Below are 27218 nucleotides of genomic sequence, written 5' to 3' on the forward strand. Positions count from 1 at the left end.
TCAAATCCCTCTTACCTCGGGCACTGCCCTAGGTCAAACTCTCATTAGCTGTGGCCTCTCCCTCCAAGAGCCGACCTGACATCCCCCCGTGGCCGGCGACAGGCCGCTCAAACTTAAGCCCAGAGCCTTGACTCCTCTTCTCCCAAACCCGTCTCTCCCTCTCTGAAGTCCACTCCAGGAGCCTGGAGGTCCTTGACTCTTCGTGTCCTCCTGCAAGTCCTGTAAGCTCTGCCTCCAGAGGACTGCATATTCCAGAACGTGTCCGTTTTGGTTCATCTCCAGCGCTAACACCCAGCCCCGGTCTCCATCTTCTCTCCTGAACTTCCACAGTGCTTCCTCACTGTTGCCCCTGTGTCGCCTTTTGGCCCCTTCAGTTAATTCTCAAAGCAACTAGAGTGATCTTCGTAAAACACAGATCGTGTCTCATAGCTGCTTAGAATCTTCTGGTTCAATCCAATTTGAAAATGGGCGAAGGACACGAATGGGCATTTCACTGATGTCACAGATGGCAAATATGTGCACGAAAAGATGTTCAACATCATTAGCCATTAGGGAAATGCAAATTCAAACCATCAGGAGGTAGCACTACACATCTACCAGGATGGTCAAAATGAAAAAAGAGTGATAATACCAATTGCTGGTGAGAATATGGAGAAATTGGGTTTCTCATACATTCCAGATGGGAATGTAAGATAGTCTAGCCACTCTGGAAAAGAGTATGACAGTCTCTAACAAAACTAAACATGATCTTACTTGAACCGACCAAGCTTTTCCCCACCTCAGGTCTCAGCTCAGAAGTCACCTCCTCAGCACGGCCTTCCTTGACTGCCGTGTCTAAATTAGCCACCTCTGTCACCTGTCTGCCATTAAGCATATCAGAGACTTCTTACCATCTGAAGCTGTTCATTGGCTAGCTCGCTTAGTACTTGTCCCGCTTAACCCTTCTGTGGCCCCAAAACTTGAATCGAAGCTCCCTAAGATTAGGAACCTTGTCTTGCTTGTCTCTTGCTGTTCGCCCAGCTCCTAGCCCAGTGCCTGATAAATAAACATAGTAGTAAATAAACATCTGGTGAATGAATGAACAAACACTTTCCTTACTTATCTCTCTGGCCTCCCTCCAATTGCCTGTCCACACTGTAGCCAGGGGGAGTTTTAGAAAATGCAAATCAGGCCAGGTCAACTCCTGGCTTAGGGATCCCCAGTAGCTTACTGCCCTCAGTAGCTAGTTTCCTGTCCTCACACTCTCTGTGTATGTGGCAGGGTCTTGGGAAGGGATGACTGTAAATAAGGCTCCAGTCAACTATCAGGCTTAGATTTTATCCTGAGGCCCTGGGAGATGCTGAAGGCTGTTGAGCACATGACTAATACTGAGGAAGCTCTCTCTGTGTAGCGCGCAGGTGGGAAGCAAAAGAGAGAGAAGATAGCCCACAAAAGAAACTGCTGAGATGGTTTTTTTTTTTTTTTTTTTTTGAGGAAGATTAGTCCTGAGCTAACTACTGCCAATCCTCCTTGTTTTGCTGAGGAAGACTGGCCCTGAGCCAACATCCATGCCCATCTTCCTCTAGTTTAAACGTGGGACGCCTGCCACAGCATGGCTTTTGCCAAACGGTGCTATGTCTGCACCTGGGATCCAAACCGGTGAACCCGGGCCGCCGAGAAGCAGAATGTGCGAACTTAACCACTGCGCCACCGGGCCAGCCCCTGAGATGGTTCTGGTTGGGAAGGGAAGAGACCAAAAAGAGGAGAAAGTTGATTCTGGAAATATTTAGGGTAGAAAATGGGCTAGCCTTGGTGACTGAGGGCACAGGGGGAAGAGAAAAGAAAGTTTTCTTTCATTCTTCCTAACTTCCTTCTTTTATACAACAAATAGTTATTAAGCACCTGCTAGATGCCATTGAACAAGACAGTAAAGATCCCTGCTGTCGCAGAGGGAACATTCTGGGGCAGGAGGCAGATGAGAAGACTAACAAATAAAGGAGCATGCTTTTGGATTGGGCAAATGCTGAGAAGGAAATAAAACAGGGGTGTGAGATCAAAAGTACCCCGAGGTGGGGGGGGGGGGTAAGGGGGTGGGGTCAGGGAAGGCCACTCTGAGAAAGTAACACTTGAACTGAGACCTGAGTAAAGAAAAGGAGCCAGTGGAGCGAAGAGCTGGGAAACGTAGATAGGGGTGGCCTCACTCAGGCCTTTGGAGGCCATGTTTTAGTGTGTTTATTTTAAGTAGATGAAAAGCCACTGAAATGTTCTAAGCAGGGGACTGACACGCTCTAAGCAAGAGGAGTCTGCGCGTGAGGCAGCTGGGAAGCCAATGACCGGGTTAGAGAGATTTCATGGAATGAAAGGCAAATGGGGTCTTGCCATCTCACCCTCTCCAATCCCCGATGCCCCACTCATCCCCCCTCCCAGCCAACCCAACCCAACCAAAGGGAAGTGGGGGCCCTGCCAGCTGGAGGGTCCCCTGGGGTTTGCCTGAGGCAAACAGGAAGCCACAGCCCACTGAGCCGGGCCTGGGAACCAGCAACTAAGAAAGCGGGTCTTCTGGGTCCCTGGACCCTTTTCCTGAGTGACTGCAGCAGTGAAAGACATAGAGCTACACAAACAGAGAGACAGGGAGGGAGAGAGATGGGGAGGAGAAGAACAGATTTAAGAATCTGGACTCCTGGGGTTCTAGTGCTCAATGTACCACCAGCTTACCGTGTGATCTCAGGCAACCCCCTGCCCTTTGGAGGCCTCAATTTCCCCATCTCCAAATGAGTACCTTCCATAACTGAAGCAGGACTTCCTGGGAAAGAACTGGGAGAAAAACAGGCATTATCATCAGTTGTTTCTCAGGGCCGCTGCAAAGGAGCTGCAGTGGCAGTCTGGCTTGAGCTCTTAGCCATTAATTGATGCTGTCTCTCATTAACAGAGGCCTACTGTGTGCTAGTGGCTGGGCTAAAAATGCCATATGTATATTGTCCTGTTTTTGCTTTTTTTTTGGGGGGGGGGGGAAGATTAGCCCTGAGCTAACTGCTGCCAATCCTCCTCTTTTTGCTGAGGAAGACTGGCCCTGAGCTAACATCCGTGCCCATCTTCCTCTACTTTGTATGTGGGATGCCTACCACAGCATGGCTTGCCAAGTGGTGGCATGTCCGCACCCGGGATCCAAACCGGTGAACTCCGGGCCGCCAAAGTGGAACGTGCAGACTTACCCACTGTGCCACCGGGCTGGCCCCTTGTCCTGTTGGATCCTTGCAAACAATATTCTGATAGTACTATTATTATCCCCAGTTTACAGAGAGAAAAACTAAGGCTTAGAGAGATGAAGAAATTTAGTCAAGAGGCAGAGGTTGAGGATTGAACGTCAGGTCTGCTAGGTCCCAAAGTATGTGTGAGGGGCTGGTTGTATGGAGGTGGGAGGAGCCCGAGAAATGTTGGTTGAATGAATGAATGGTGTGTGTGTGTGTGTGTGTGTGTGTGTGTGTGTGTGAAGGGAAGTGGATTTAGAGCCTGGGGTTGAAGAAGAGAGGAGGAGGAGAAGGCGGAGCCCCTAAGACTGGATCCACTCATTCAGCAGATATTATTTATTGAGGGCCTGACATGCCAAGCGCTATTCCAGGGCACTGTGCATACAGTGGTGAACAGGACAAAGTCTCTGTGGCAAGGGGCTCAAGTTCTAGTTGGGGGAACAGAAAGTGACCCAACAGACGCACAAATAAGATCACTTCACATGGTGGCAAGTGCTGGGATGAAAATAAACCAGTGTAGCAGGGAAGAGATGAGTTTTGCAGGTCTGGAGGGGTGCACGGCGAAGGGAGCCTGAGATGTGACCACCCCTTCCTCCCCCAGGGGACTGCCTGCCCGCCCCCGCAGACACCCATGGTTCAGTGCCCACCAGGCCCCCACCTGCCCCAGCATCCCCCGCGGCGAAGCTGGGTGCCGCGGGGAGTCTGGCCACCATGCCACCTCCTCTCCTCCTCTTCTTCCTCCTCTTCCTTACCCCCACGGGAGGCAGATCCCAGGAAGCACTGCTGGTGGAGACTAAAGGTATGTCCAAAGGGCATGGATGGAAGGAGTCGGGGCCAGAAACCTGGGTCCTGCCTGGGTGCCCTTGGCCAAGTAACTTACCCTCGCGGAGCCTCCATTTTCTTATTTGTAAAATTCAGGGAGGGGTTGGAAGGACTCTGAGGGCTCATCCACTCCCGGCTGGTGGGGTCGTCGGGTTTGTAACCCAGTGTGAGGAGGGAAGCGGGCTCGGGACTCCTCCTGCTCTCCTTCTCTCTCCACAGAGGGAGACAATGCTGTGCTGCCGTGCTTCAGTCCCTCAGATGGTCCCCCTCAGAAGCTGGCCCAGTATAAGGAGACAGAAGCTTTCTTACAGCTGAGCTCAAAGTTACGAGACCTGAGCATTCAGAAACGGCCCTTGGGCATCATGCTGCTCGTCTTCAACGTCTCTAACCAGATGGGGGGCTTCTACCTGTGCCAGCCGGGGCCCCCTTCTGAGCAGGGCTGGCAGCCTGGCTGGACAGTCAGCGTGGAAGGCAGTGGTGAGGTCCAGGCTGGGGTAGGGAGGGCTGGATGAGAAGAGGGAGGCCTCCCATGGATGGAGGAGTTCCAGCAGCTAAAATGGATCTGGAGGGAGGGGCTAGAGGGCCTGAGGGACAAGCAGAGAGCCAGTTTTAGGTGGCTCCTAAAAACTCCTGTGGCTTTGTGACTTCAACACTGAGATGCTCTGTCTCTCTCCGTCTTTCACTCTCTGGTCTCTGTCTGAGTTACTGTTTCTTTGTCTCTCTCTGGGTCTTTTTCTTCGCTTGTCTCTGCCTTTCTGGGTCTCTGTATCTCTCTGCCTCTCCTGGATGTTGCCGTATTTGGTTCTGGGTCTTTTCCCAGGGAAGCTGTTCCGGTGGAATGCTTCAGACCTAGATAACCCAGGCTGTGGCCTGGGCAAAAGTTCCTCAGAAGGCCTCAAGACCTCTTCTGGTCACCCTGCAAGCTCCCAGCTGTATGAGTGGGCCAAAGACCAGCCTCATATCCGGGAGACAGCCCTTGAATGTGCCCCAAATAGGAGCAGTCTGAACCAGAACCACAGCCAAGGTAAGGTGCTGGGGACATGCCAGGAAGTAGGGGATCCAGGGATGGGGGATAGTGATTAGGAACTGGAGAGTTTGTGGAGGAGGACACTCCAAGGACTATGCTTTCTTAGCTTTGGCTCTCCCTGCCCTAGACCTCACTGTGGCCCCTGGCTCCACACTCTGGCTGCCCTGCGGGGTGCTCCCTGATTCCATGGTCACAGGCCCCGTCTCCTGGATCCACATGCATCCCGAGAAGACTGCCTCAGTGCTGCGCCTAAACATGACGAAGGATACCCAAGTCAGAGAGATGTGGGTATCGGGCACCCTCAGGGGAGGGGCTGTTCTGTTGCTGCCCCAGGCCACGGCTCAAGATGCTGGCACCTATCATTGTTACCATGGCAACACGACCAGGGAGGTGCACCTGAAGGTCACTGCTCGGGCAGGTAGAGTCTCTCCGAGTTGTGGGGCATCTGTGTGGGGCTACTGGGAAGAACTAGAAGCCAGTCAACCTTGGCCCCCCAACCTGAGGGCTAGTACCAGCCCCATCCTGAACCCTAACCTCTGAAGACCAACTTCACCTCCTTCCTCCCTCGCTTCCAAGACAAGGTCTTGGTCTTCCCCTACCACTGGTTGCTCCTTCCCCTCAGCTTTGGAAGAGTCTTCCTTCCTCCCTGACTGCTCACTGTTGGAGCCCTGAGCCCTCTTCTTCTCCCTGTCTACGCTCTTTCATCCTTGTCTACACACTTTTCTTGTTTGACTTCCTTAACTCTCATAAAGTGGCTCCTTAGGCCACTATGCTTTGGTGACTCGATTCTAGGCTCCATAACCCCCACACTCAGCCATCTCCTGGAATTGCCATTTGATGTCCCACGGACACAACAGGCTCAACATATACAAAATCAAACTCAACATCTTCCCCATGCATAGTCTTCTGGGTGGCCCTGTGTCAGCGAAGGACATTATCACCTGCCCAAGTGCCCAAGCCAAGAACCTGGGTATCCTTCCTTTTTCTCTCACTCATCCATCAAATTGGTCAAAATGTTCTGCCCATTCTGTCTCCCTTAATACAATTCTACTGTGCTACCCTAACCGCAATTCTCAAACTCAGCATCAACTTTCACTCCAAACTTGACCTCAGCGCATTTCTGCATCCCACTTCTAACCTTGTGAACTCGATTCTGCCCTTCACTTTGGCCACGGCTGTCCTTAAACTGCAGCAGGAGACTGATCATCACGCTTCCCTTAATCCTAACATTGCCTCTGACTATAGTCATGGTTTGTTTGTGGTTTGCTCAACAGATACTGCCCCAGGCTCCATGTCAGGCTCTGTGACACAATCCCTGACCTCGGAGGGAGGGAGAAGAGCCCTCCTTGTAGCTTGGGACTTTGAAGATCTGTGTGTTGCCCCTGTCCCCCAGACTTAGGGCCCTTTGAGGTCTTGATGCTGGGAAGCAAGATGCCAGCCTGAGGTCCTCGTCTCATAGCTCCTTCCCCCTAGCTGTGTGGCATTGGCTGATGGAGACTGGTGGCTGGAAAGTCCCTGCTGCAACTTTAGTTTATCTGATCTTCTGCCTGAGTTCCCTCGTGGGCTTTCTTCATCTTCGAAGAGGTCAGTCATGTCTCCCAGCTGGTCTGTCCAATCTTCCTCAGGAAAGCCTGCACTGGCCAGTCTGACAACCATCTTTCTCTCCTCTCATATCTCCCCCACAGACCTCAGAATCCTGCTCCTCCCACTCCTCCTCAAAGCCCCCTCCAAACTTCCTGGGCCCCTTAGAATTTGAACTCCTATCTCCTCCATTGACCCAAGTGACCTCCTCAGCACCCCCTAAATCTTCACCCTGCCAAGCAGGCTCTCCTCTGATTACTCCTCTTAACTCCTACCAGCCCTGATCCTGAGGAGGAAAAGAAAGCGAATGACTGATCCCACTAGAAGGTAATGATGCCGAGTGCCATCTCCCACCCCCTCAGTCTCCCACTCCTGCACTTTCACGTTCTGCTTCACTGTTCCTCGCCCAGGGTCTTTTATCCATCGCTACGGTTATTGCCCAACCTTCAAAGCCCAGCTCCAAAGCTACCCACTCTGTAAAGACCTCCTTGGCGTGATCCCAGACCCCTCTGTAGGCTGCCCCAGCACAGAGGAGCTAATTACAAGTGACTCTATTTTAACCTCTGAGGGCCTGGCCTGAATCTTTAGTGTGTCTCCCAGTCCCCTCCAGGCCTGGCCTCACAGGGCAACTCCCCTTCCTCCGCCAGGTTCTTTAAAGTGACGCCTCCCCCGGGAACCGGCGCCCAGAACCAGTATGGGAATGTGCTCTCCCTTTCCACGTCCTCCTCTGGCACGGGTAGGAGGCACCACCAGGTCTCTAACTCAGAGCTAGAGCCTCACCCATTTTCCCCATCCCTCCAATCCCCTGAGCCCCAAGCCTTCCCGACCTCGGAGCTCCGCCTTCAGAAAAAAGAGCCCGCCCCCGGGTGCAGCGTCCCGCCCTGGTTTGAGCCCCGCCCCCAGAGCCAAGTCCCACCCCCAGGGCTCGGGACTTAAAGTCCAGTTCCGAGAGCAGAACCATCCTCGAGACTTGAGGCCACGCCCCCTAGATTTAGATCCCGCTCCCGGGGCTTAAATGCCGGGCGTCGAGACCCGGAGTTCTTCCGCAGAGCCTGAAGCATCTTCTCCCCTTGCTGCGCCTCGCAGACCCTTAGCCCTAACCGCCCCCATCTCTACTCACCTGCCTCCCTACAACGCTCCTCTCGCCAGGACGCGCCCTGCGATGGGCTTCAGGCCTGGGGGCCACCGTCCCGCCCTACGGAAGCCCGCGCAGCCACGTCCAGGAGGCCAGAGCCGCCGGGTCCCGGAGCCCGCCCGGAGCGGGTGATTAGCGGCGGCGGGGGCGGGGAGCGTATCGTTGCTCACATCGGGGTTTTGGAGCCGTCTGTAGTGAACTGGGGCTTGGAAGAGGGGGCCGTGACTCGATTTCCCACCCGCATCCCCAAACCCCAGGCCCAGAAGAAGAGGAAGGGGAGGCCTACGAGGAGCCAGACAGTGAGGAGGACTCCGAGTTCTATGAGAACGACTCCAACCTTGGGCAGGACCAACTCTCGCAGGGTAAGACTGCCCTTCCCCAGGGCTCCCCCAGCTTCTCAGCGGTAGGCTGTGGGCCCTCACTGGACCCTGCCTCCTCCACCAGATGGCAGCGGCTATGAGAACCCTGAGGAGGGGGCCTTGGGTGCTGAGGATGAAGACTCCTTCTCCAACGGTAATTTGGGATCCTTGTGGGGCCTCAGAGACTAGGGAGGATCCCCAGGTCTGTGGAGCCCCTACAGGGCAGAAGTGGTCCCTGGAGTTCTCTTTTTTCTGCAGCAGCTGAGTCTTATGAGAATGAGGATGAAGAGGTGGCCCAGCCAGTCACCAGGACAACAGGTGTGTGAGAAGAGGGTCACATTCCTCCTGGGGTGGAGGGGGCCGGGTGGTGGTGGGTGTGACCCGGAGGCCAGGAGGAATAGTGACTTCCCTCTTCCTTTTCCAGACTTCCTGAGTCCCCATGGGTCAGCCTGGGACCCCAGCAGGGAGGCAACCTCCCTTGGTGAGAAATGCTTGGGACCTGCCTGCCTTGCCCAGATTGGGTTGACCTGGCCTCAGCTCTGACCAGGCCCCCCCTTGACCTTGACTCTGACCCCAAATCCAAACCCAATCCTGACCTTAGATTTGACTCCTAACTCTAACCTCAACACCAGCCCCAACCGCAGTCCTGGCTCCCGTATTTACCCCGTCCCTAACGGTGAACGTCAATCCGGTTCCAGCCTGGACTTGGATCTCCATCTCACTCCAGCCCCAGTACAGACCTCAGCTCTCTCTGCAGCATCCTCATGATCCTGCCTTTGACTCCTTCCAATTCTGTTCTTGACCCTTTCTCTGAACATGACCGTAATCTAACCCACACCTGATCGAATCCTACAACTACAAGGGCCCTGAACCTGATGGCGACCCTAATCACTCCTTCCTAGTACAACATGGGTCAAGCCTTCCACCTTCTTCTGCCCCTCAGACTTCCTCTATACCTTAGGCAGCACTTCCCTTCCCCAAGTCCCCAGCATAGCTCCCAGGCCTCCAACTCTCCATCCCCTGTCCAAGCAGGGTCCCAGTCGTATGAGGATATGAGAGGGATCCTGTATGCAGCCCCCCAGCTCCGCTCCTTTCGGGCCCAGCCTGGTCCCAATCATGAGGAAGGTGGGTGCTACTACGGCTGTCCCATGTTGTCCTCTGAGGCTCACCCCCTTCCAGCCTCTTCCAGCTCTGTCTGTATCTTACTCCTTCCTGGTCCTAACCAGATGCAGACTCTTATGAGAACATGGATAATCCCGATGGGCCAGAACCAGCATGGGATGGAGGGGGCCACGTGGGGACCTGGAGCACCAGGTGATTCCCTTCAGGTGAGCTGAGAACTTCCCTCTAAGAAAGGGGGAGGAGGGAGATGAGCAGGGGTGGAAGTCCGGTGCTGGATCTCAGGGCAGCTGAAGGGAAAGGGTTCCCACAGCCTAGCTCCTGTATCCCTCCCCATCACAGTTTTTTCTACCTAGCCTGGGCCTCTTCAGGCCCCTGAGATCTACACCTGACTCTGAAATCTGGGATCCCAAACAGATGGTGTCAACGTCTGGAACGATGTGTGTATCTCTGTGTGCGTGTACATGAGCGAAACTTCAGCCCCATCTATGGTCCCAAATAAACTCAATGAGCTCTTCCAATTCCGTGATATAGTGCCCTTGTGTGGGAGGGGAAGGGAAGGTGAGGATGGGTGTACTCCCATCCCCTCTTGAATCCAGCAGAGGCTTAGGGAGAGCTACATTTCCAGGTAAAACAGGGCCTTTTCCCTCCTGTGGGTTGGCCTGCCATTCCCACCTTCCACTTATTCAGTCATTGTCCATTCAGCAGTTGTGTGCTGGGTGCCCAGTGAAGAGGAAGCAATCCAAGAATCGCCACTGACATTTATTGAGCTCCTGCTGTGTTCTAACGTCAATTAACCCTTAATCCTTACGCTAACCTCACAAGGTTATTGAGCACTGATGTGCCAGGATTGTATCAAAGTATTTTGTATATATGTATGTTTATGTGTATTAGCTTATTGAATCTTCACAGACAACCCTATTTCACAGATGAGGACTAAGGCAGAGAAGCTAAATAACTTGCTCAGGCTTGCCTACTTAATAAGTGCTGGGTCAGGACTTAAACTCTGGCAGTCGAATTCCAGAGCCTATACTCAATCTTGGCTCTCCCCTCCTGCGTGCAGTTTTGTAGGTGGGAAACTAGTGTCAGAGAGGCCAAGTAACATGTCTGACATCACACAGCCAGCACTTCACAGAGCTGGATGTGAGTCCAGAAATCTGGCTGCGGTTCTACCCCTGTGCCTACTGCCTGATAGACTGCCTGCTTCTGATGTATACCATCAACACAACGACTTTCAGAGCTCAAAGTTGGCACGCCCTGCAGCCATTCTGTAGCAGGCTCCACCACACCCAAATTCTCGTCTCAGGCAAAGGTGGAATAGTCACTCACTGATGTCCCCAGTGTCTTCTCCCTGGTCGCCCTGCCACCATTCTCCCCAGCCCCAGTGGTCTTCTGAAACCCAGAGAAGTTTCAGTGCTCTTTGTAAGACTGACTTCTTTATCACCGAACCTTCAAAACTTGCTTTATGTGTATTAACATCATTAAGATGAACAAACAAACTAAACTAAAAAGGAAAAGAAAAAGAAAACCTTCTTATGTCCCTGGCATTGTTCTGAGTGCTTTACAGGGATAAGCTTGTTTGATCTTTACAACAATCCTATGAGGAAGATACGCTAAAATCACCACCTTACAACTGAGAAGACTGAGGCACAGAGAAATTAAATACTTCAATTGCTAACTGACCTTAGGCAACTTACGTAAGCTCGGCGACCCTCAGTTTCCCCAGTTATAGCATTAGGGAGGAGGCATGGTGTGGTTACGAACGTCTCTACACTGGGGTGAATTCTCCCATGGTGGTGTCACCATGGAAGGTTTCTTTGTGTTTCTAGGAGTCCCATGAGTTCACAGGGCCCCAGTGACACCCCCTGGGGCCAGAATGCTTTGGCTTCTGCCACAGTCTTACAGGCTCCACAGGCTTTTGACCATTTTGTTCATGAGTTCCTCAGAGCAGGTTTTTGCACCAGAGGTTTGGTCTGAATCCAAGCCCATACTTTGGTGACCTTTCTGATCTGATTTCCTGTGATGACTTTTTCCACCTACTGCCTATTGGGTGACTCGCTTCCATGCTGCATCCCAGGGTCTGGGGATGGATTTTTTTTCTCCATCTTCTGTGCCCAGAAGAGACAGCCCTTTGTCAGCTCCCAACTTTGTGCAGAGCACTGTTTCAACTCTGCTGTTCCTGAGGCCTCAGCCTTGACCTCTGTCCTCATGTCGGTGTTACAACTCCAATCCTAGAGATCCCAGCATCACCATGGACTGCCTGACTTCAGCCCCCTCTCACCGTTGTGGCTTTGATTTCCTTCTTTATTTCTAGCACCAGGAAGATTCTGTCTTGCTTTTGAGCTCAGGTATCTATTTGAAAAAAAAAAAAAGAGGGGCTGACCCAGTGGCATAGTGGTTTAGTTTGCACGCTCTGCTTCGGTGGTCGAGGGTTCGTGGGTTCTGGTCCTGGGTGCAGACATGTACACCACTCATCAAGCCCTGCTGTGGTGGCCTGCCATAAACAAGATGGAGGAGGACTGATATGTTAGCTCAAGGTCACTCTTCCTCACACACACGCACACACAAGCAATGCTTCCTGTTATATTTTGTGTAGTGTATGTTTGGAGTGTGGGAGGTAGGATATGAACCTCCAGCAGTTCCAGGCTTCCGTCTTGGATTCAGTCCCCGTGGCAAAAAAGAAAAGAAAGTGAAAATAAAATAAAAATAAAAATCCCAGATCTAGCTCAGCATTTACAGCCCCACTTTACCCTTCAGCTAAAATAAGCTCTCCATATTACCATAATCCAGCCATTCTCTATTATCTTTCACCCAGCCTGTTTCATTCATTTAGGTTTCCTGCCTGTGCCTGAAGCATTTGAGCATGTGACTCCTGGTGAAAGCATCCTGTCTTCTTGAGGGTGAATCCATGTCTGGGTCTTCTCTGTGCTCCTGGTACCCAGCCAGGGAATGGCAAAGATCAGGAAGTGAGTGGGGAAGGAGTGAGTGAGTGAAGGACTGGAGGAAGTCCTGAGATTCGGGGTGCAGAGGATGGAGCCACTCCTGCCACCCAGGGAAGTCTCCAGGGAAGTTGGGGAACAGAGATATGCTAACTCCGGCCCAGTGCTCTGGAATCAGACTATCTGAGTTTGAATCCCAGCTCCACCCCTTTCTAGCTGTGTAACTCAAGCTATCTGTCCTGTAGTTTCCTGGTCTGTAAAATAGGGATAATAACTATAGCTATCTTAACGAGTTTTAAATGACATGTAAAGCACATGACAGTGGCCTAGTAAGCACTCAAACATTAGCCATTATTATTATTTGTCATTTATTAAGGGCCTACTGTGTACCAGTAGCCAGAGGGCACCAAGACCATTTGGATTGGGGCTTCCTCCTGGGCAGAGAGACCTGCCCAGGAGGAAGCCGCACTCCAAAGCTTCTCTACTTCCTCCCCCATGACTCGGTTTTTTGGCAGGGGCTGGACTTAATAGCTCTTGAGCAAAGTTTAGGAAGGAGGAGGCTTAAGGGACGTTTCAGGCTCTCAGGCCCACCCCCTGCTTCTCTAGTTAGCAGTGGACTCCCAGGTGGGGCCCAAGGCTGGCAGAAGGGCTTTTGGTGCAATCTCTATGCTTCCACCCTGACTACAAAGAGTGGCTGAAGGTTTCCTGGGGCTGGAAGGTCCTTGGAGTCTCCTCTGTCAGAGCCTAGGAGCCTTTGTTTCCTGGGAAACAGCCTTATCTGCTGGGGTTGTGCGCCTTCAGTCTTGGCCTGGGCTGAGTCTGTGTGGAGGATTTGAGGTGTGGGCTGACTGATATGGTGTGTATGTGTTACCAAACCAGGTTCATTTTTCCCGCCACACAATTCTACCAGTCACCGAGATGATGAGTTTGCAAAGAGAAAGGATTTAATCACAAGGCAGTCAAGTGAGGAGGCGGGAGAATCAATCTCAGATCCACCCTTCTGAAAATGGGGACTCAGGGATATTTATGGGGTAGGGAACAAGGTGGTCTGAAGTGTGGGAATAGATGATTGGAGGTGGGGAGAAGTGAGGTAATTGACGATTTGCACAAGCATAGTCAAGCTTCATGCCTCTTCACAGGATGCATGTTCACAAAATGGCAGCATTACCATGATCTGAGGGTGGAGTTTTTAGCTCCTTGACGTCAAAAAGGTCACTTGTTGAGCATTTGTGCAGGCCTAGTTGATGGGTTGATGGTCTCTACTGGCCTGAACTGGACAAGGGGTCTCAGTCCCTGAAAAACCACCCTTAATTACTCTGTTGATAAGATGGGATCAGTTGAACCAGTCCTGGAGGGCCCGTGGTTATATTTGTAGGGGGATGTGGGTGATGGTCATGATGCTGTACTGGATGAATGTCTGAAGTCCGAGTTATGTGAACATTATGTGAGTGAGAGGCAGGTGGTATTGGGTGTATGCTGTGTGGGTATCATGTGTGAAGTGTGGTCTGGGCTGTATGGTGTGAGGTGTCAGGGGTCATACAGTTGGAAGTGATATTGGAGGTGTGAAGTGTTGAAGGAGTGTATCTGCTGCTGGGGTGCATTTCATGCAGGAATTGTGGGTAGGCTAGATGTGTGGAGGATATGTAGCCTCTGAGGTGTGTGATGTTGTTGGTGGGTGTTTCGGGGAAATATAGCGAACAAACAAAATCTCCCAACTCAGAAAACCTCCCCTCAGAGGTAGAAGAGACAGAAAACAGTTTTATTATTATTTTTCTTTTTTTTTAAAGATTGGCACCTGAGCTAACAACTGTTGCCAATCTTCCTTTTTTTTTTCCTTTTTCTCCCCAAAGCCCCCAAGTACATAGTTGTATATTTTAGTTGAGGGTCCTTCTAGTTGTGACATGTGGGATGCCACCTCAGCATGGCCTGATGAGTGGTGCCGTGTCCGTGCCTGGGATCCGAACTGGTGAAACCCTGGGCTGCCAAAGTGGAGCACGCGAACTTAACCATTCGGCCACATGGCCAGCCCCACAGTTTTATTATTATTACTATTATTATTTTTTTTTTTGGAGGAAGATTAGCCCTGAGCTAACATCTGCTGCCAATCGTCCTCTTTTTGCTGAGGAAGACTGGCCCTGAGCTAACATCCGTGCCCATCTTCCTCTACTGTATATGTGGGATGCCTACCACAGCATGGCGTGCCAAGCGGTGCCATGTCCGCACCTGGGATCCCAGCCGGCGAACCCCGGGCTGCTGAAGTAGAAGGTGCGCACTTAACCGCTGCACCACCGGGCCAGCCCCCTACAGTTTTATTATTGGATAAGCACTAAACTAGAATGTGATGTACATCACAGGCAGTCTGCCAAGAGCTTGCAAAGGCAGAAGGAAATTTCAGCTTTTCATACAGCCAAGCAAGTACGACCACTTATCCTGTTTTCAAGATAAATTTTCAAAACCCGTGTCTTGTTTTCAAGAAAAACAATAACTAGGCCTCAAGTAAGAGGACTTGACAACACCTTTGGTCACGCATAGTTCATCCCAGCTTTGTCATATCATGGTAACTGACTTTTATCTGGGGAGAAACAAACTTCTCACTTTCTTTATGACAGGAGGTAGTTTTGTATTTTGCATTGTTGACGCAGATAAGCTATAACCAACCTACAAATCAGAATTGGGGTGAGTTTATTATGAGCCAGAGTGAGGATTATAACCCAGGCAGGCCGTCGAAGGCTTTCCGGAGAAGTGTGGGTTTCAGTACAGTCTTATATCTTTTTAGAACAAAGAACGTACATTAAACACACCCAGCATACATTTTCATAAAAATTTCGAAGAGGTATCCAGTTGCAAATTAGCAGGTCAACATGACGGACATGTCAGGAAGGGACTAATCCTGGCATTACCAACAGGCGTAGGAGGGGAAGTATGCATTCTTATCTTAAGAGAGTGCATCCTTTACTTTAATGGTTAAGCAGATGTACAATGTATGTTTGATAGGCCATAAGTCAGGGTTTTTAGTTCAAGCCAAATAAGTTTTTTTTTTTTTTTAAAGATTGGCACCTGAGCTAACAACTGTTGCCAATCTTCTTTTTTTTTTCCTTTCTGCTTTTTCTCCCCAAATCCCCCCAGTGCAGAGTTGTGTATTCTAGTTGTGGGTCCTTCTAGTTGTGGCGTATGGGATGCTGCCTCAACATGGCCTGATGAGCGGTGCCATTCCTGCGCCCAGGATCCAAACCAGCGAAACCCTGGGCCACCGAAGCGGAGCGCGCAAACTTAACCACTTGGGCACAGGGCTGGCCCCTCAAGCCAAATAAGTTTTGAACCCGAATAGTTACCCCATATACTTCAGTATGTGAGAATCTCTTGTCAGCAGCAAGACCCCCCCAAAGTTAGGCTGTTGTTCTCCCCCAGGAACTGGGAAATTGGCAGCTATCTCCCTTGATGTTTGCATTTCAAAAAGATGGCTACAAGGTCCCAGAGTTCCTGGGTTATGAGACTGGCAAGAGGCAGATTTAGCCATTATAAAGCTTTACACACATTTGAAAAGGACCGCGAAAGACAGTCTGAAAGAAAGGAGAGCAGGGAGAAGTCACGTCCCTTATTTTCAGCAGGGAGAATTAAGCCTCTTGTTTTTCATTTGTATTTGCCCTTCCAGATGTTGTTTGTGAGGCGTGTAGTGCTTAGGTGTATGTTGTGTTGACATTGTGGTGAAGTGTGTCTGTCGGGACGTCTGCTGTGAGGGGGGTATGTATGCTGTTGGAGGTAATTCGGAGAGTTGGTTAGTGTTGAAGTGTTGGTCTGGGGTGTGTACTGTGAGGATTTTGCACGTGAGGAGGGGCGTGTGTGAGGGGGGTGGCGTTCAGTGGAAATACTCAGCTCACAACATGATTGGAGGAAACAATAAGGGGGATACCCAGGAGGTCTGAGGCCTAATTCCCTGGTTTCTAAAAAGCAATCCCCAATCCTCCTGCCTCCTCCTCTATAGCCGACGGCTTGAGGACTACAATTCCCAGGATCCCCCGCTCCTCCACCAACCAGGCAAACGGCTCTCTTTAGTGGGCGGGCCTGGGAGAAAGCTGATCAGGAAGAGAAGCAGCTTGGCCAATGGGGGAGCCGGGCCGAATCGAAACCTACGCTCATTGCGCCGAGGCTGATTGGAATCTTTGGCGCCTTGGTTTCAGTGGTAGATGCGTGATTGGCAGATGCCGCGACCAGTGAAAAGGCAGGAGGCGGATCCAGGGAGTGTGGGCGGGGACACGTGCTGACTAACGGGCGGTTTGCCCAATGAAGAGCGGAAGTCGCTGGAGGGGGCCGGGCGAATTGGCTGGGGGCGGGCCACTGTGGTGGCCGTTGGTGTGCCATGGCGGAGCCGGTGAGGAAACGGGGCCGGGGGTCCCGGGGCGGCAGTCGAAGGGCTCGGGGATCCTGCGGCGGCCGGGGCCGGCGTCCTCGCGCCCAGCGGTCTCCAGCCCGGCGCACCCTGGACTCGGTGCTTGTGGACTTGGTCAGCGACAGCGATGAGGATGTTCTGGAGGTCGCAACGGCGTCCAGCGCTGCGGACCCGGTGGAGTCCCCGCTCTCGGAGCCCCCCGTGCCGGCCGCGCCCCGGGACGACAGCGACAGTGACAGCGAAGGGGCTGGCGCACAGCCGCCTGGAGCCCCGCGGGCCCCGGTCAGGCGGCGGCGGCGGCTACTGCTGGATCCTGGGGAGGCGCCGGTAGTTCCAGTGTACTCCGGAAAGGTGCAACCGGGTTCCCGGGAGGGCGAGCGCGGAAGGGCTGGGTTTAGGGAGTGCTGAGGGTAGAGTTCGGAGGGTGGTCTTGCGGGACTAAACGGAAGCAGGGGCTAGGGCCTTGGAGGCAGAGAGATGCAGGGTTCCTGGAGTTTCTGCAGATTGGGGAGATGAAGAGGTTTGAAGTTTGGGATTCCCAGGAGCTGGAGTGTCGGAGGCATAGAGGGGCTAAGGGGCTGGGAGGACCTAGCATTGGGGTTTGGGGCATGTTGGGTTTTGATGTTGTGGCCCATTGCTAAGAATCCAGCAAGCTAAGGTATTGGGGCCTGGAGTCTATGGAAGTTCAGAGAGGACTGGGGTCCCCAGGTGGTAGAGTGAGCTGGTGGACTGGGATTTCCTAGGATTCTAAGATAGTGAGATGGCTGGCAACCTAGTGAAAAGAACTAAACTAGCATCCTCAGAGTGCCTTAGGGAAAGGCGATGTAGGAGTAAGGGTAGTCCGATTTTGGATCCTGGGGAAGCTGGACTCCTGAGTCCGTAGGAGAGGTCTGTGGTGTCTGTATCCTTAGGCAGGACTTGGGAGCTGGAGGAGGCCTGGGTGTGAGGGAAGAATCATCCCATTTTCCCTTTCAGTGGAGGGAGGATTTAGGACTGATCCACTTTTGTCATTACAGGTGAAGAGCAGCCTCCACCTCATTCCAGATCGCCTCCTAAAACTCTGTCCCCCAGGGGCTGAGGAAGGTAAGGGAGGGCTTCCAGGAAGAGGTGCCCATCCCAGCACTGGCCTATCCGAGGAGACTTCCTGGAGTTGACATCTCTGCAGTTAGTTTGTTTCCTGAGGCTCAGGGGAAGGGCATGGGAGAGGTGACTCCGGATTCCTAGTCAGAAAAAAGCTCCAGGCCTCAAAGGAGCTGGATTTTTAACCAGAAGGCACAGGAAGTGCTGTTGAACCACACATCTCCCAAATTATAAGCATAAGAGTGTGCTGATGTACAGATTTCCAGGCACCATCCCCAGAGATTCTGCTTCTGTAATCCTGGGGGTAGGGGAGGGGGAGGTGTCGAGAATCTGTAACATCTTGTTACATCTGCAGCAAGTTCCTTGGGAACACTCTGGAGTCAGCAGGACATTCTTTGCATCTTAGCAGGGCTGCCTAGCTTTTATCCTCCCCTAGTGATGTGCTTTTTGCAAACCGCCCAAGGACAGTGAATGAGAATCAAGTCTAATAAGGAAGTAATCCAGTAGGCAAATGCAGACCTTGGAGCAAGACTTCTGTACCATGAGAGAGTATGGTAGGGTGATTAAGAGCTGATTTAGGAACCAGCTGGCCTGGGTTTGAATCCCAGATCTACCCCTTAGTCGCTTCGCTATGTGACCTCGGGCAAGTTAATCTCATAACGCTTCAAATTCCTCATCAGGAAATTGAGGATAATAGTGGACTTATGTCAAAGGATTTTGGTGAGAATTAATTAAAGAGAATATATAGAGAGCCCTCTCATGGGCTTTGTATGTGGTTTAGGACAGTACGTGGTACGGACAAATGGTATGTAAAAGGTACCTCTGTCCTTGCTTCTCAAAATGTGCGCTCAGTAGTGTTGGGTACCCTCTGGGAGCTTGGGAGTCAGAAATGCAGAATCTCAGGCCTCTGGCAGCTGCCATATTTAACTAGGACAAGATTTCTCACCTTCAGCACCATTGACTTTTGGACTGGACACTTCTTAGTTGTGTGGGGCTGTTTTGTGCATTGTGGGATGTTTAGCAGCATCCTGACTGCTACCCGCTAGACGCCAGTATCATGGCCCAATCCCCTCCCCGCCTCATTGTGACAGCCAAAATAGTCTCCAGACATTGCCACATGTCCCCTGGGAGGCAGAATTACCTCTGGTTGAGACCCGCTGATCTAGGATTAATTGCCATTGTTTTGTTCTCACGGTATTTATTTTTATGGTTAATGACGATCTTTTATTGGTGGCAAGCAAATGGGAAAGAGCTTCTATGTTCTAGAATAATACTTGTTTTCCTTTTATAAGAAATTTAAGTTTAAATGAATGGTTTAAAGAAAGATATTAAACAAATAACACAGATATGGAAAAATGTGATAATGACACTCACATGGATGAAATTTGAGAAACATGGGCTTAGAGGACTGTATTTCTCTGTTTACCTCCCTGTACCCCTTTCCTGCTAGACTCACATAGTCTCTCTATGCCCACCTAATTGAGTATAGAAAGAAAATAGAAACATTTAAAAAAAATCATCCTTTGACAACATCTGTTTTAATGTATGTTTCATAACATACATAATTGTATGTCCATGTATAGTAAGTAGTAGGTGTGTTTTATTTACTCTGTAGTAGTATGTATGTAAATACATGTTTCCCAGGTTGTGTGCTCAGTATTTTTTATTTATGGGTGCATGTAATCAGAAAAGTGAAATGAGCTCTGCAGGCCACTTTCCAGTTGTCCACCCTCACTGCACTGTCTCATGCCTTAGCTCAAGGCTCAGACACTCTCTGGTTCTGTCCGATTCCAGCTCGTCCTTTCTCTGAGTTAGGCATTTCTCTTTTGACTCATGCCTGTTGAGCACTTCCCCAGTGTTATTGTGTGGTCCTGTGTGTGTCTGGGGGCCCTGCAGTCTCCTCCTTTCTCAGGACCTTCTGAAGCCCGTGACTTATGTCTCCTCGGCCTCCTGCTCCCCTCTCTTGGCTAACCTCTTTCCACTTTCTCTTTCTCTGTCCCCAGAGGCGGATATGGCAGATTCTAGCAGTTCACATGCTGAAGATCCCCCATTTCCAGATTCTCCTTGGAAGAAGAAGCTGAGGAGTAAGAATGAAGAAGAAAAGAAAAAGAAGGAGTTGCTGTGAGTGAGGCGGAGGCACTGGGGCCCTGGGAGCAGAAGGGGAGTTGGAGTGTTAGGCTGAGGCAGGCAGGACCCTTGGATGGGTCTTGAAAGGGTAAGGAGAAGGGATGGAAGGAGTCTTGAGGCCAAGGTGAAGAATGAAGCTCTGGGGAGAGGAGGTGGCCTACATCAGAGGATGACAGCAGACCCTTCAGGACCACCCCTCGGAGTGGAGTGTTTCATCCTTGTGTCTGAGACGGTAATAATGCAGGGGTGAAGGGTGCAGCCCTGGAGATAGCCCTTGTGGCTCAGAGCCGGCCACCTGCCTCTTACCTATCCTCTCTGTGCTTCATTTTCCTCTTCTGAAGATGGGGGTAATAGTGGTAGCTGTGTCCGAGAGTTTTTGAGTCAATTAAGAGTTAACCCTGGGCAGGTAGTGAGTGCTCAGTGTCTGCTGGATGTTATCAGACATTCACCTGGAAAGTGACTGACTTACCTTAAAAGTTAGGCATTTTCCTCCATGATATTTGGGTCACATAAATATAAAAATGATGACTCAGGTTTTCCCTGTCCTTACCTCCCCCTGTCTTCCAGTAAGGTAGATGTCACTAGAACATGCTCCCTCTTGATTCTCCATTTTGGTTCCCAGGGGTCCAGAGCCCATGAGGAAAGGTGGGGCCTGGAGTCTCTTCTCTTCCTCCATCCCACCAGTCTCTTCTCTCCGCAGGGCTCAGGATACCTCTCCTTTGCCCCCACCTCTGCCAAGGACCAAAAGCAGAAAGCACACTCAGGCACTCCAGAAGTTAAGGTGCCAAGGGCAGGGGGGCTCTGATTGGGTGGAGTGGGGCACTTGGGTGGAGTGGCCAACCCTGGCTGACCCAAAGTCCTTTCTGCACTGAAGGGAGGTGAACAAGCGCCTCCAAGATCTCCGCTCCTGCCTGAGTCCCAAGCAGTGCCAGGGCCAGGACCACCTGAGCCAAGAGGACGAGGTGGTCCTAGTGGAGGGGCCCATTCTCCCAGAGAGCCCCCGACTCCTCCCGCTCAAAATCCGGTGCCGGGCTGACCTGGTCAGATTGCCCGTCAGGATGGTGAGTGCCTGAAGGGCCTGTGGGAGAAGGGCCCCAGGAGCTGCCTGAGTGAGACAGTGGTGTGCTGGCAGAGGGTACTGTGCCTTCCTTTGCCCATTCTGCTCTCTGGAGCTGCCAGGCTTTACAGGCCTCTGTGCCTTTGCTCTGACTGTCCCCCTTGTCTGAATTGTCTTTTCTTCACTCTCCCCTCTCTTTCTGGCAATCTTCCCACCTGTTCTTCAAGCCTCCATGGAAGCATCCTAAGAAGCTTCGCTTGGCAGCCCCTCTCCAGGGCACGTCCCTCCCTCCTTCCTTGCCTTGGACTGTGCACTGCCCTCTTGCGCTTGCCCTTACTGGATTAGACACACACATGTCCCTCAGTCATTCTGAGCTCCCCCACCTTCCTGGTACAGACTACCATTTTTGGAGGGATGACCCCGATTCCAGAACAAGAATGATAACAGAAATGACCATTTATTGAGTGGTAACCATGCACTGGGCAAGCAACTAAGCCAGAGGTTGCAAACTGGCAGCTCATAGTCTTATCAACAGTGCATCTTCTTTTTTTTTTTCCTTCTTCTTATCCCCAAAGCCCCCAGTACATAGTTGTATGTGCCTCTGGTTGTGTGCATCTTCTTTTTTTTAGTTCATCTTCTTCTCTTGCCCCATACAGTGCTTTTAAAATGTATGAGTTCATTGCCAAGCTTTGCAATGGGTAATTTCATACAAAGGTCCTGATGTCTGGCTTCTCTTAAATACGAAGGTGTAGTCACACTGGCCCGGATTCCCACATGGTGCCAATCCACTGGAGCTGCAGAACAGCTGGCCTGTTTAGATGGGGCATATGAGCTCCAGTTTGCCGCAGTCCCCACCACTCCCTTTTTTTCTTCTGTCCCGTGGCTGCTTCATGTCTTTTTTTTTTTTTTTGCTTTTTCTCCCCAAATCCTCCCCCCAGTACATAGTTGTATATTTTAGTTGTGGGTCTTTCTAGTTGTGGCATGTGGGATTCTGCTTCAACATGGCCTGACAAGTGGTGCCATGTCTGCGCCCAGGATCCGAACTGGCAAAACCCTGGGCTGCTGAAGCAGAGAGCGCAAACTTAACCACTCGGCCATGGGGCCGGCCCCTGTTTCATTTTTTTGTGTTACTTTCCTGAACCTTGTATTGACATGATTTTATTCTGTACTTTGCCAGGTAAATAGGATGACACTCACAGCTGAGAAGCTCAGCGAGTAGCAAAGGCCAGAAACTTGGGTTGGGGGTGGAGTGGGGTGGGCACAGCAAGGCAGGAAGGCCTCCTTTGCTTCTTGTCCCCCTCCCCAGTCGGAGCCCCTACAGAGTGTGGTAGACCACATGGCTGCCCATCTCGGGGTGTCCCCAAGCAGGATCCTCTTGCTCTTCGGAGAGACAGAGCTGTCCCCTACTGCTACCCCCAGGACCCTAAAGCTTGGAGTGGCTGACATCATTGGTGAGAGGAAGGCAGGGAGGCGGAGCCTCGAGGAGGCTTTGCCCCAGGGAGGGCTAAGGGGAAAGGCCTGGAGGGGCCCTGCTTCCAACTGCCACTCAGGCCTGGCTTCCTGATTCTGCCTCCCATAGACTGTGTGGTGCTAGCAAGTTCTCCAGAGGCTGCAGAGACGTCCCAGATGCTCCAGCTGCGGGTGCAGGGGAAGGAGAAACATCAGATGCTGGAAGTCTCGCTGTCTCGAGTGAGTGGGAGGGATGGCTCTCCAGGCCCCACAGCCTGTTCTCCGCCATCTCTCTTGTCAGTTAATGGAGGATGGACTCCTCCTAATCCTGACTCGGTGGGGACAGTCCCCTCCGTGGTCTTGGGTTCCTGCCCATCCTGATAGTGGGAATGCCCATGATTCTTCCCTCCCCTTCTGCTGGGAACCTCTACTCTAGTCTTCTAACTCCTCCTTCCAGTTAAAGTGCAAAGGACCCTTGGGCAGTAACCAATAAAACCCATCAAAATAACAGTTAAAGCCACCCTTCTAAGTGACAGTCCCTGTGCTAAGGATGATTACTTCACATGCAGGGTATTCTTGAATTTCACAATAACCTTACATGGGAACGCTCTGTCATTACCCTCATTTAACAAACAAGGAAGCCGAGGTCTAGGGAGGTGGAGTCACTTGCTGAATTAGTTTCCTTGGGCTACTGGAACAGCGTGCCACACACTGGGTGACTCAGATCAATTTCTCTCACAGTTCAGGAGGTTAGAAGTCTGAAATCAGGGTCATGCTCCTTCTGAGACTCTGGGTAAAATCCTTCCTTGCTTCTTCCAAGCTTATGGTGGTGGCTGGGAATCCTTGGCATTCCTTGGCTCACAGCTTCTGTCACTCCAGTCTGCCTCTTTTGTCACACGACCTTCTCCCTGTGTGTCTCTGTTTTCTCTTACAAGGACACCAGTCAAGTTGCATTAGCACCCACCCTAATCAGGTATCACCTCATCTTAACTTGATTGCATCTCCAAAGGCCCGACTTCCAAATAAGGTCACATTCACATTTACTAGGAATTAGGACCATAGGTATCTTTTTGGGGGACATAATCAACCCATGACACTTGCCTAAGGTCACATGCAGTTCAGTGGGAGATCTGGCCCCCAGCTGGGAGCATTCTCACTCTGGAGTCTGGGCTGTCTTTATCGTGCTACACGCCTCCATTGGTAGGTGACAAGACCAGGTTTTGGAGAACCTGCCTAACCCAGAGCCCACGCTCCTAAGCCTTGGGCTCCAGAGCCCCGTTCCGTAGAGAGGAACCCAGCTGTGCTGGTTTCTTCATCTGCTTGCCTTCCCCTCCTGGGCTCTGACTTGACTTGTCCTCTTGTCCTCCTTGTCCTCCTATCCATCCCTACAAGTTCTCCCCAGCCCCTCTTTTCAAATTCTTACATCCATTTTGTCCTCTCCATCCAGGATTCTCCTCTTAGGACCCTCATGTCCCGCTACGAGGAGGCCATGGGACTCTCCGGCCACAAGCTCTCCTTCTTCTTTGATGGGACAAAGCTTTCAGGCAAGGAGCTTCCGGCTGATCTGGGCATGGAATCCGGGGACCTCATTGAGGTCTGGGGCTGAAACCCCACTCCCTGTTTGGAGGCCCAGCTTGCACTTGGGGAGAACAGCTGCCCCTTTTTGGCCCCATAAGGCCTAGCTGAAGCTGAGGTAGAACTTCTCTTTAAGCTGAAGCAAAATCAAGGAATGCTCTTTGACCCCCTTCCCATTGACCGTGGTTTGAAGCCGTTAGTTAGCTGGTTGGTTGTGTGGTCGTTGTTGCTGCCCTGGGTGCACTGTGGCTCATCCACGTGTGCTGAGCTCTGCAGCCGCCTGGGACGTGGAGAATGTATCCCTCACCCCCGTCCTTTCACCTCCACCATCACCCTGTCCTTCGTGAAGATGTCTATTTTATGAAACTGCTCATATTTAAAGAGTGAGTTAAAATAAGTAAGTGTTGGGTATGGGATTCCAGGCCTGCGATTTATACCATGTTTCGGAGCAGCAGTGGCCTTAATGTCATTTGGGGGTTGGGAGTGAAGTTTGCTTGAAGCACATACACAGGTGTGGTTCCTTGGCTTGCAGAAAAATAAAGGATCAAACTCACACACACGTTAGCTTCCGCAGAGGCTGACAGTTGGTTACTCTTTTGAAGGTTGTAGTGGATTCTCAGGCTTGGCTGTCTTCCTCCTCCCAGGACCCTTTATAACCACCTACTGATGCACACATATTATTAAAGGCATAATTGAGCACACCGAGCCTTTTGGTTTTGGATCTCAGGATTATAGTCCACTCAAGGCTTCTCTGGTTTTATGACTTTTTCTGCTTTCTTCACGCCATCCTCTCCCATAAGCACCCATTCTAATGTGGTGATTACATGTCTTTGAATATGAATGTATCCTTGTAAAACGCGGTGTTGTATGTGTGAATATACTTTTTACATCTGCAGCCTTGTGCTAGAGATCTTGCGTTGTATCCTTTTTCACTCAACATGTGTTGCTCATTCTCCGCCTGCTTCATTGCTTTGAGCTGCTCTCTGGTATTCCACAGTGGGTGTCAACTGCATTTTACTCATGTTTGCTACATGCTGGACACCTGGGTGCCTCTAGCTCCTCAGCACGTAGACAAGGCCACAACGAACATCCTTTCATGTGTCCCCTTCTGTGCTTGTGTGGAAAGTTCTCCAGCAGAGGTACCTAAGATGGGTTTGATTACGGGTCAGACAGGTTAATTTCTCTCTGGTTCTACCAAAGTTTTGTTTAGCTTGGTCACTGACCTTCCCACTTGAGGCTTCCCATTTCTCCTTATCCTCACCAGCACCTGTCATTGCCCAACTTCCTAATTTTTGGCAGTCTGATGAGTGTAAAATGGCACTGTGTTTTCATGTACATTCATCCGATTTGGGGAATTTTTCATATACCTGTAGCCTTTCTGGTTTCCCTTGCTGTGCACTGCTCATTTCTCTTTGCTTATTTTCTCATGGGAGCCTTCTGTCTTTTTTTGTTTATTTTCAAGAGTCACTTGTGTATCTCTGGGTGGTTGCAAATAAAGAATAGCACTTGTGTTTGTATATCTAGGGGTGCCCTTCACTGAACAGAAGTTCTTAATTTTAATGTAAATGAATTAACTATTTTGTCATATCATCTGTTATGTTTTGATTTCTTATTTAAAAGTAGTTAAGATGTTTTACATTTTCTTCTGTTAGCTTACTAGTTTTCCCTTTCACATATAGATCACTAAATAGGGCTGAAGTCCAGCCGGTACAAGCTGGTATGTGCACTGGCTGGCATCTCTTCTGCATGGTCAAACATTTGTTCTCATCGGTGGATGCCAGGCTGTACTGGCTGCTAAATATTTTAAACTATTGGAAATTCACCTTTGTATATGAGATCCAAGTTTTATTTTCACCCCATAATGAGCCAGTTTTCTCAGTGCTGTCTACTAATAAAACCATTTCCCACTGATATGTGGTATAATTTTGGCAAAAGTTTATCACCTTCCTAAAAATTTTTTTGTTGAAATATGGCATTCCTTTGAACTTGTAATGTGGGAAAAATACACATAATAAACCTTTATAACATTTAAATAATCCATGTTATGGTATAGCTCTCATTTTTTTCAGATCTTTTATGTCCATTAATAAGTTTGAACACATTAGGGGGCTGGCCTGGTGGCGCAGCGGTTAAGTGCTCACGTTCCGCTTCAGCAGCCCGGGATTCGCCAGTTTGGATCCTGGGTGCGGACATGACACTGCTTGGCACGCCATGCTGTGGTAGGCATCCCACATATAAAGTAGAGGAAGATGGGCATGGATGTTAGCTCAAGGCCAGCCTTCCTCAGCAAAAAGAGGATTGGCAGCAGTTAGCTCAGGGCTAATCTTCCTCAAAAAAAAAAAAAAGAAAAAAGAAAAAAAAGTTTGAACATATTAAAATTATGTATTCAGTCACAACAGAATAAAAGATAATACATTCAGTTTGTGTATACTTGAGGATTTCCATCTTTACGGCCCTTGTGGGACCCCCACTATGGCCCCTGTGACTGAGACCAGTAGTTGTCCCCTTGCATCCATTCTTCTTCCTTCCAGGGTAATAGAAGCCCTGGTTTTCAGCCAAGCACAGAGACTTGAGAAGGAAGACAGTACCTCCCAGCCTTCCTCGTCACCAGGTGTAGCCAAGTGCCAATTTAGGCTCATGGGGTGCAGGGGGAAGAGGGATGTGGCCTCCAGGATGTGTCCATAAGGGGGCGGTGTGTGTCCCTCGCCTTTGCTTTCTTCTGCTGCTGACTGGAAGTGGAGCAACCTTACTGACAAGAGGTGACCCTGGGGAAGGAGGCCACGCAGGGCAGGACACGGAGAGCAGCAGCCTGCGTGTCAGCCTCTCTGCAGCATCTTACCGGCCCCACTGACCTTTGGGCTTTCACGGGAAAGAGGAACTTCTGTCTTGTTGAAATCACTGCTATTAGAGGATTTCTGTCCCTGGTCACCAAACCCAGCTCTAGCCGCAGGATGTTGCTATTGCCTACAACTGCAGCAACCCTCTTGGATCCTGTTGGGCGCTGGGTGAGACTTCCTTCGGTTTATGTCCAGGAGTGGAATCACGAGCTGTTGAAATATGCAGCTACCCAGTTTCTCTTGAGTACTGAAGGACTGCTGATCCAAGTGGCTGGCCCTCTTTATAAGTACATTAGCAAGTGCTAGAAGGTTCCAGTTTCCTCTTATCTTCCCCAGCACTTAATCTGGGAAGGATATGAAAAAGACTACTCATTGTAAAAGAATTTGCACTTCTTCTATGATGAGAGAGATTGTTCATTCTCTTGATCAGAGATTGATCACTTGTCAGTGATCTTTCTAAAACTCTCCTGATTAGAAAACTTTAAAACTTTAATGAG

The 27218-nt window shown here is 50.7% G+C and overlaps 2 protein-coding genes across 17 annotated transcripts; both read left to right on the forward strand.

Annotated features, from left to right (window-relative positions):
• The first annotated feature begins 3868 nt into the window (after window positions 1-3868).
• CD19 (CD19 molecule) lies at window positions 3869-12239 on the forward strand. Of its 15 annotated transcripts, none has more exons than XM_023655028.2 (15): window positions 3869-4026; window positions 4269-4526; window positions 4870-5073; window positions 5204-5494; window positions 6550-6660; window positions 6936-6984; window positions 7305-7393; window positions 7807-7920; window positions 8050-8154; window positions 8237-8305; window positions 8410-8469; window positions 8576-8632; window positions 9184-9276; window positions 9378-9479; window positions 12104-12239. In XM_023655028.2, exons 1-14 carry the CDS (start codon window positions 3939-3941, stop codon window positions 9467-9469), a joined length of 1680 nt encoding a protein of 559 aa, XP_023510796.2. In that variant the 5' UTR covers window positions 3869-3938; the 3' UTR covers window positions 9470-9479; window positions 12104-12239.
• Window positions 12185-25920, forward strand: NFATC2IP (nuclear factor of activated T cells 2 interacting protein). Of its 2 annotated transcripts, XM_070232051.1 has the most exons (9): window positions 12185-12236; window positions 16388-16947; window positions 17613-17679; window positions 19680-19797; window positions 20504-20584; window positions 20678-20864; window positions 22167-22311; window positions 22440-22549; window positions 23757-25920. In XM_070232051.1, exons 2-9 carry the CDS (start codon window positions 16567-16569, stop codon window positions 23913-23915), a joined length of 1248 nt encoding a protein of 415 aa, XP_070088152.1. In that variant the 5' UTR covers window positions 12185-12236; window positions 16388-16566; the 3' UTR covers window positions 23916-25920. The 2 variants fall into 2 exon arrangements, with proteins under 2 accessions (XP_070088152.1, XP_005598877.2); XM_005598820.4 differs by lacking the exon at window positions 12185-12236 and having other exon boundaries at window positions 15086-16947.
• The last annotated feature ends 1298 nt before the right edge of the window (window positions 25921-27218 follow it).

The sequence above is a fragment of the Equus caballus genome, chromosome 13, assembly GCF_041296265.1.
Source record: "Equus caballus isolate H_3958 breed thoroughbred chromosome 13, TB-T2T, whole genome shotgun sequence".
NCBI lineage: Eukaryota > Metazoa > Chordata > Mammalia > Perissodactyla > Equidae > Equus > Equus caballus.

Bases quoted from the DNA above. Each gene is read 5' to 3' on its own strand.
- CD19 (XM_023655028.2), top strand. From the start codon at position 3,939: ATGCCACCTCCTCTCCTCCTCTTCTTCCTCCTCTTCCTTACCCCCACG. The intron at 8,306-8,409 runs GTAATTTGGGAT...TTTTTTCTGCAG, and splicing joins TGAAGACTCCTTCTCCAACG to CAGCTGAGTCTTATGAGAAT. The intron at 8,633-9,183 runs GTGAGAAATGCT...CTGTCCAAGCAG, and splicing joins CAGGGAGGCAACCTCCCTTG to GGTCCCAGTCGTATGAGGAT.
- NFATC2IP (XM_070232051.1), top strand. From the start codon at position 16,567: ATGGCGGAGCCGGTGAGGAAACGGGGCCGGGGGTCCCGGGGCGGCAGT. The intron at 16,948-17,612 runs GTGCAACCGGGT...TTGTCATTACAG, and splicing joins TTCCAGTGTACTCCGGAAAG to GTGAAGAGCAGCCTCCACCT. The intron at 19,798-20,503 runs GTGAGTGAGGCG...TTCTCTCCGCAG, and splicing joins AAGAAAAAGAAGGAGTTGCT to GGCTCAGGATACCTCTCCTT.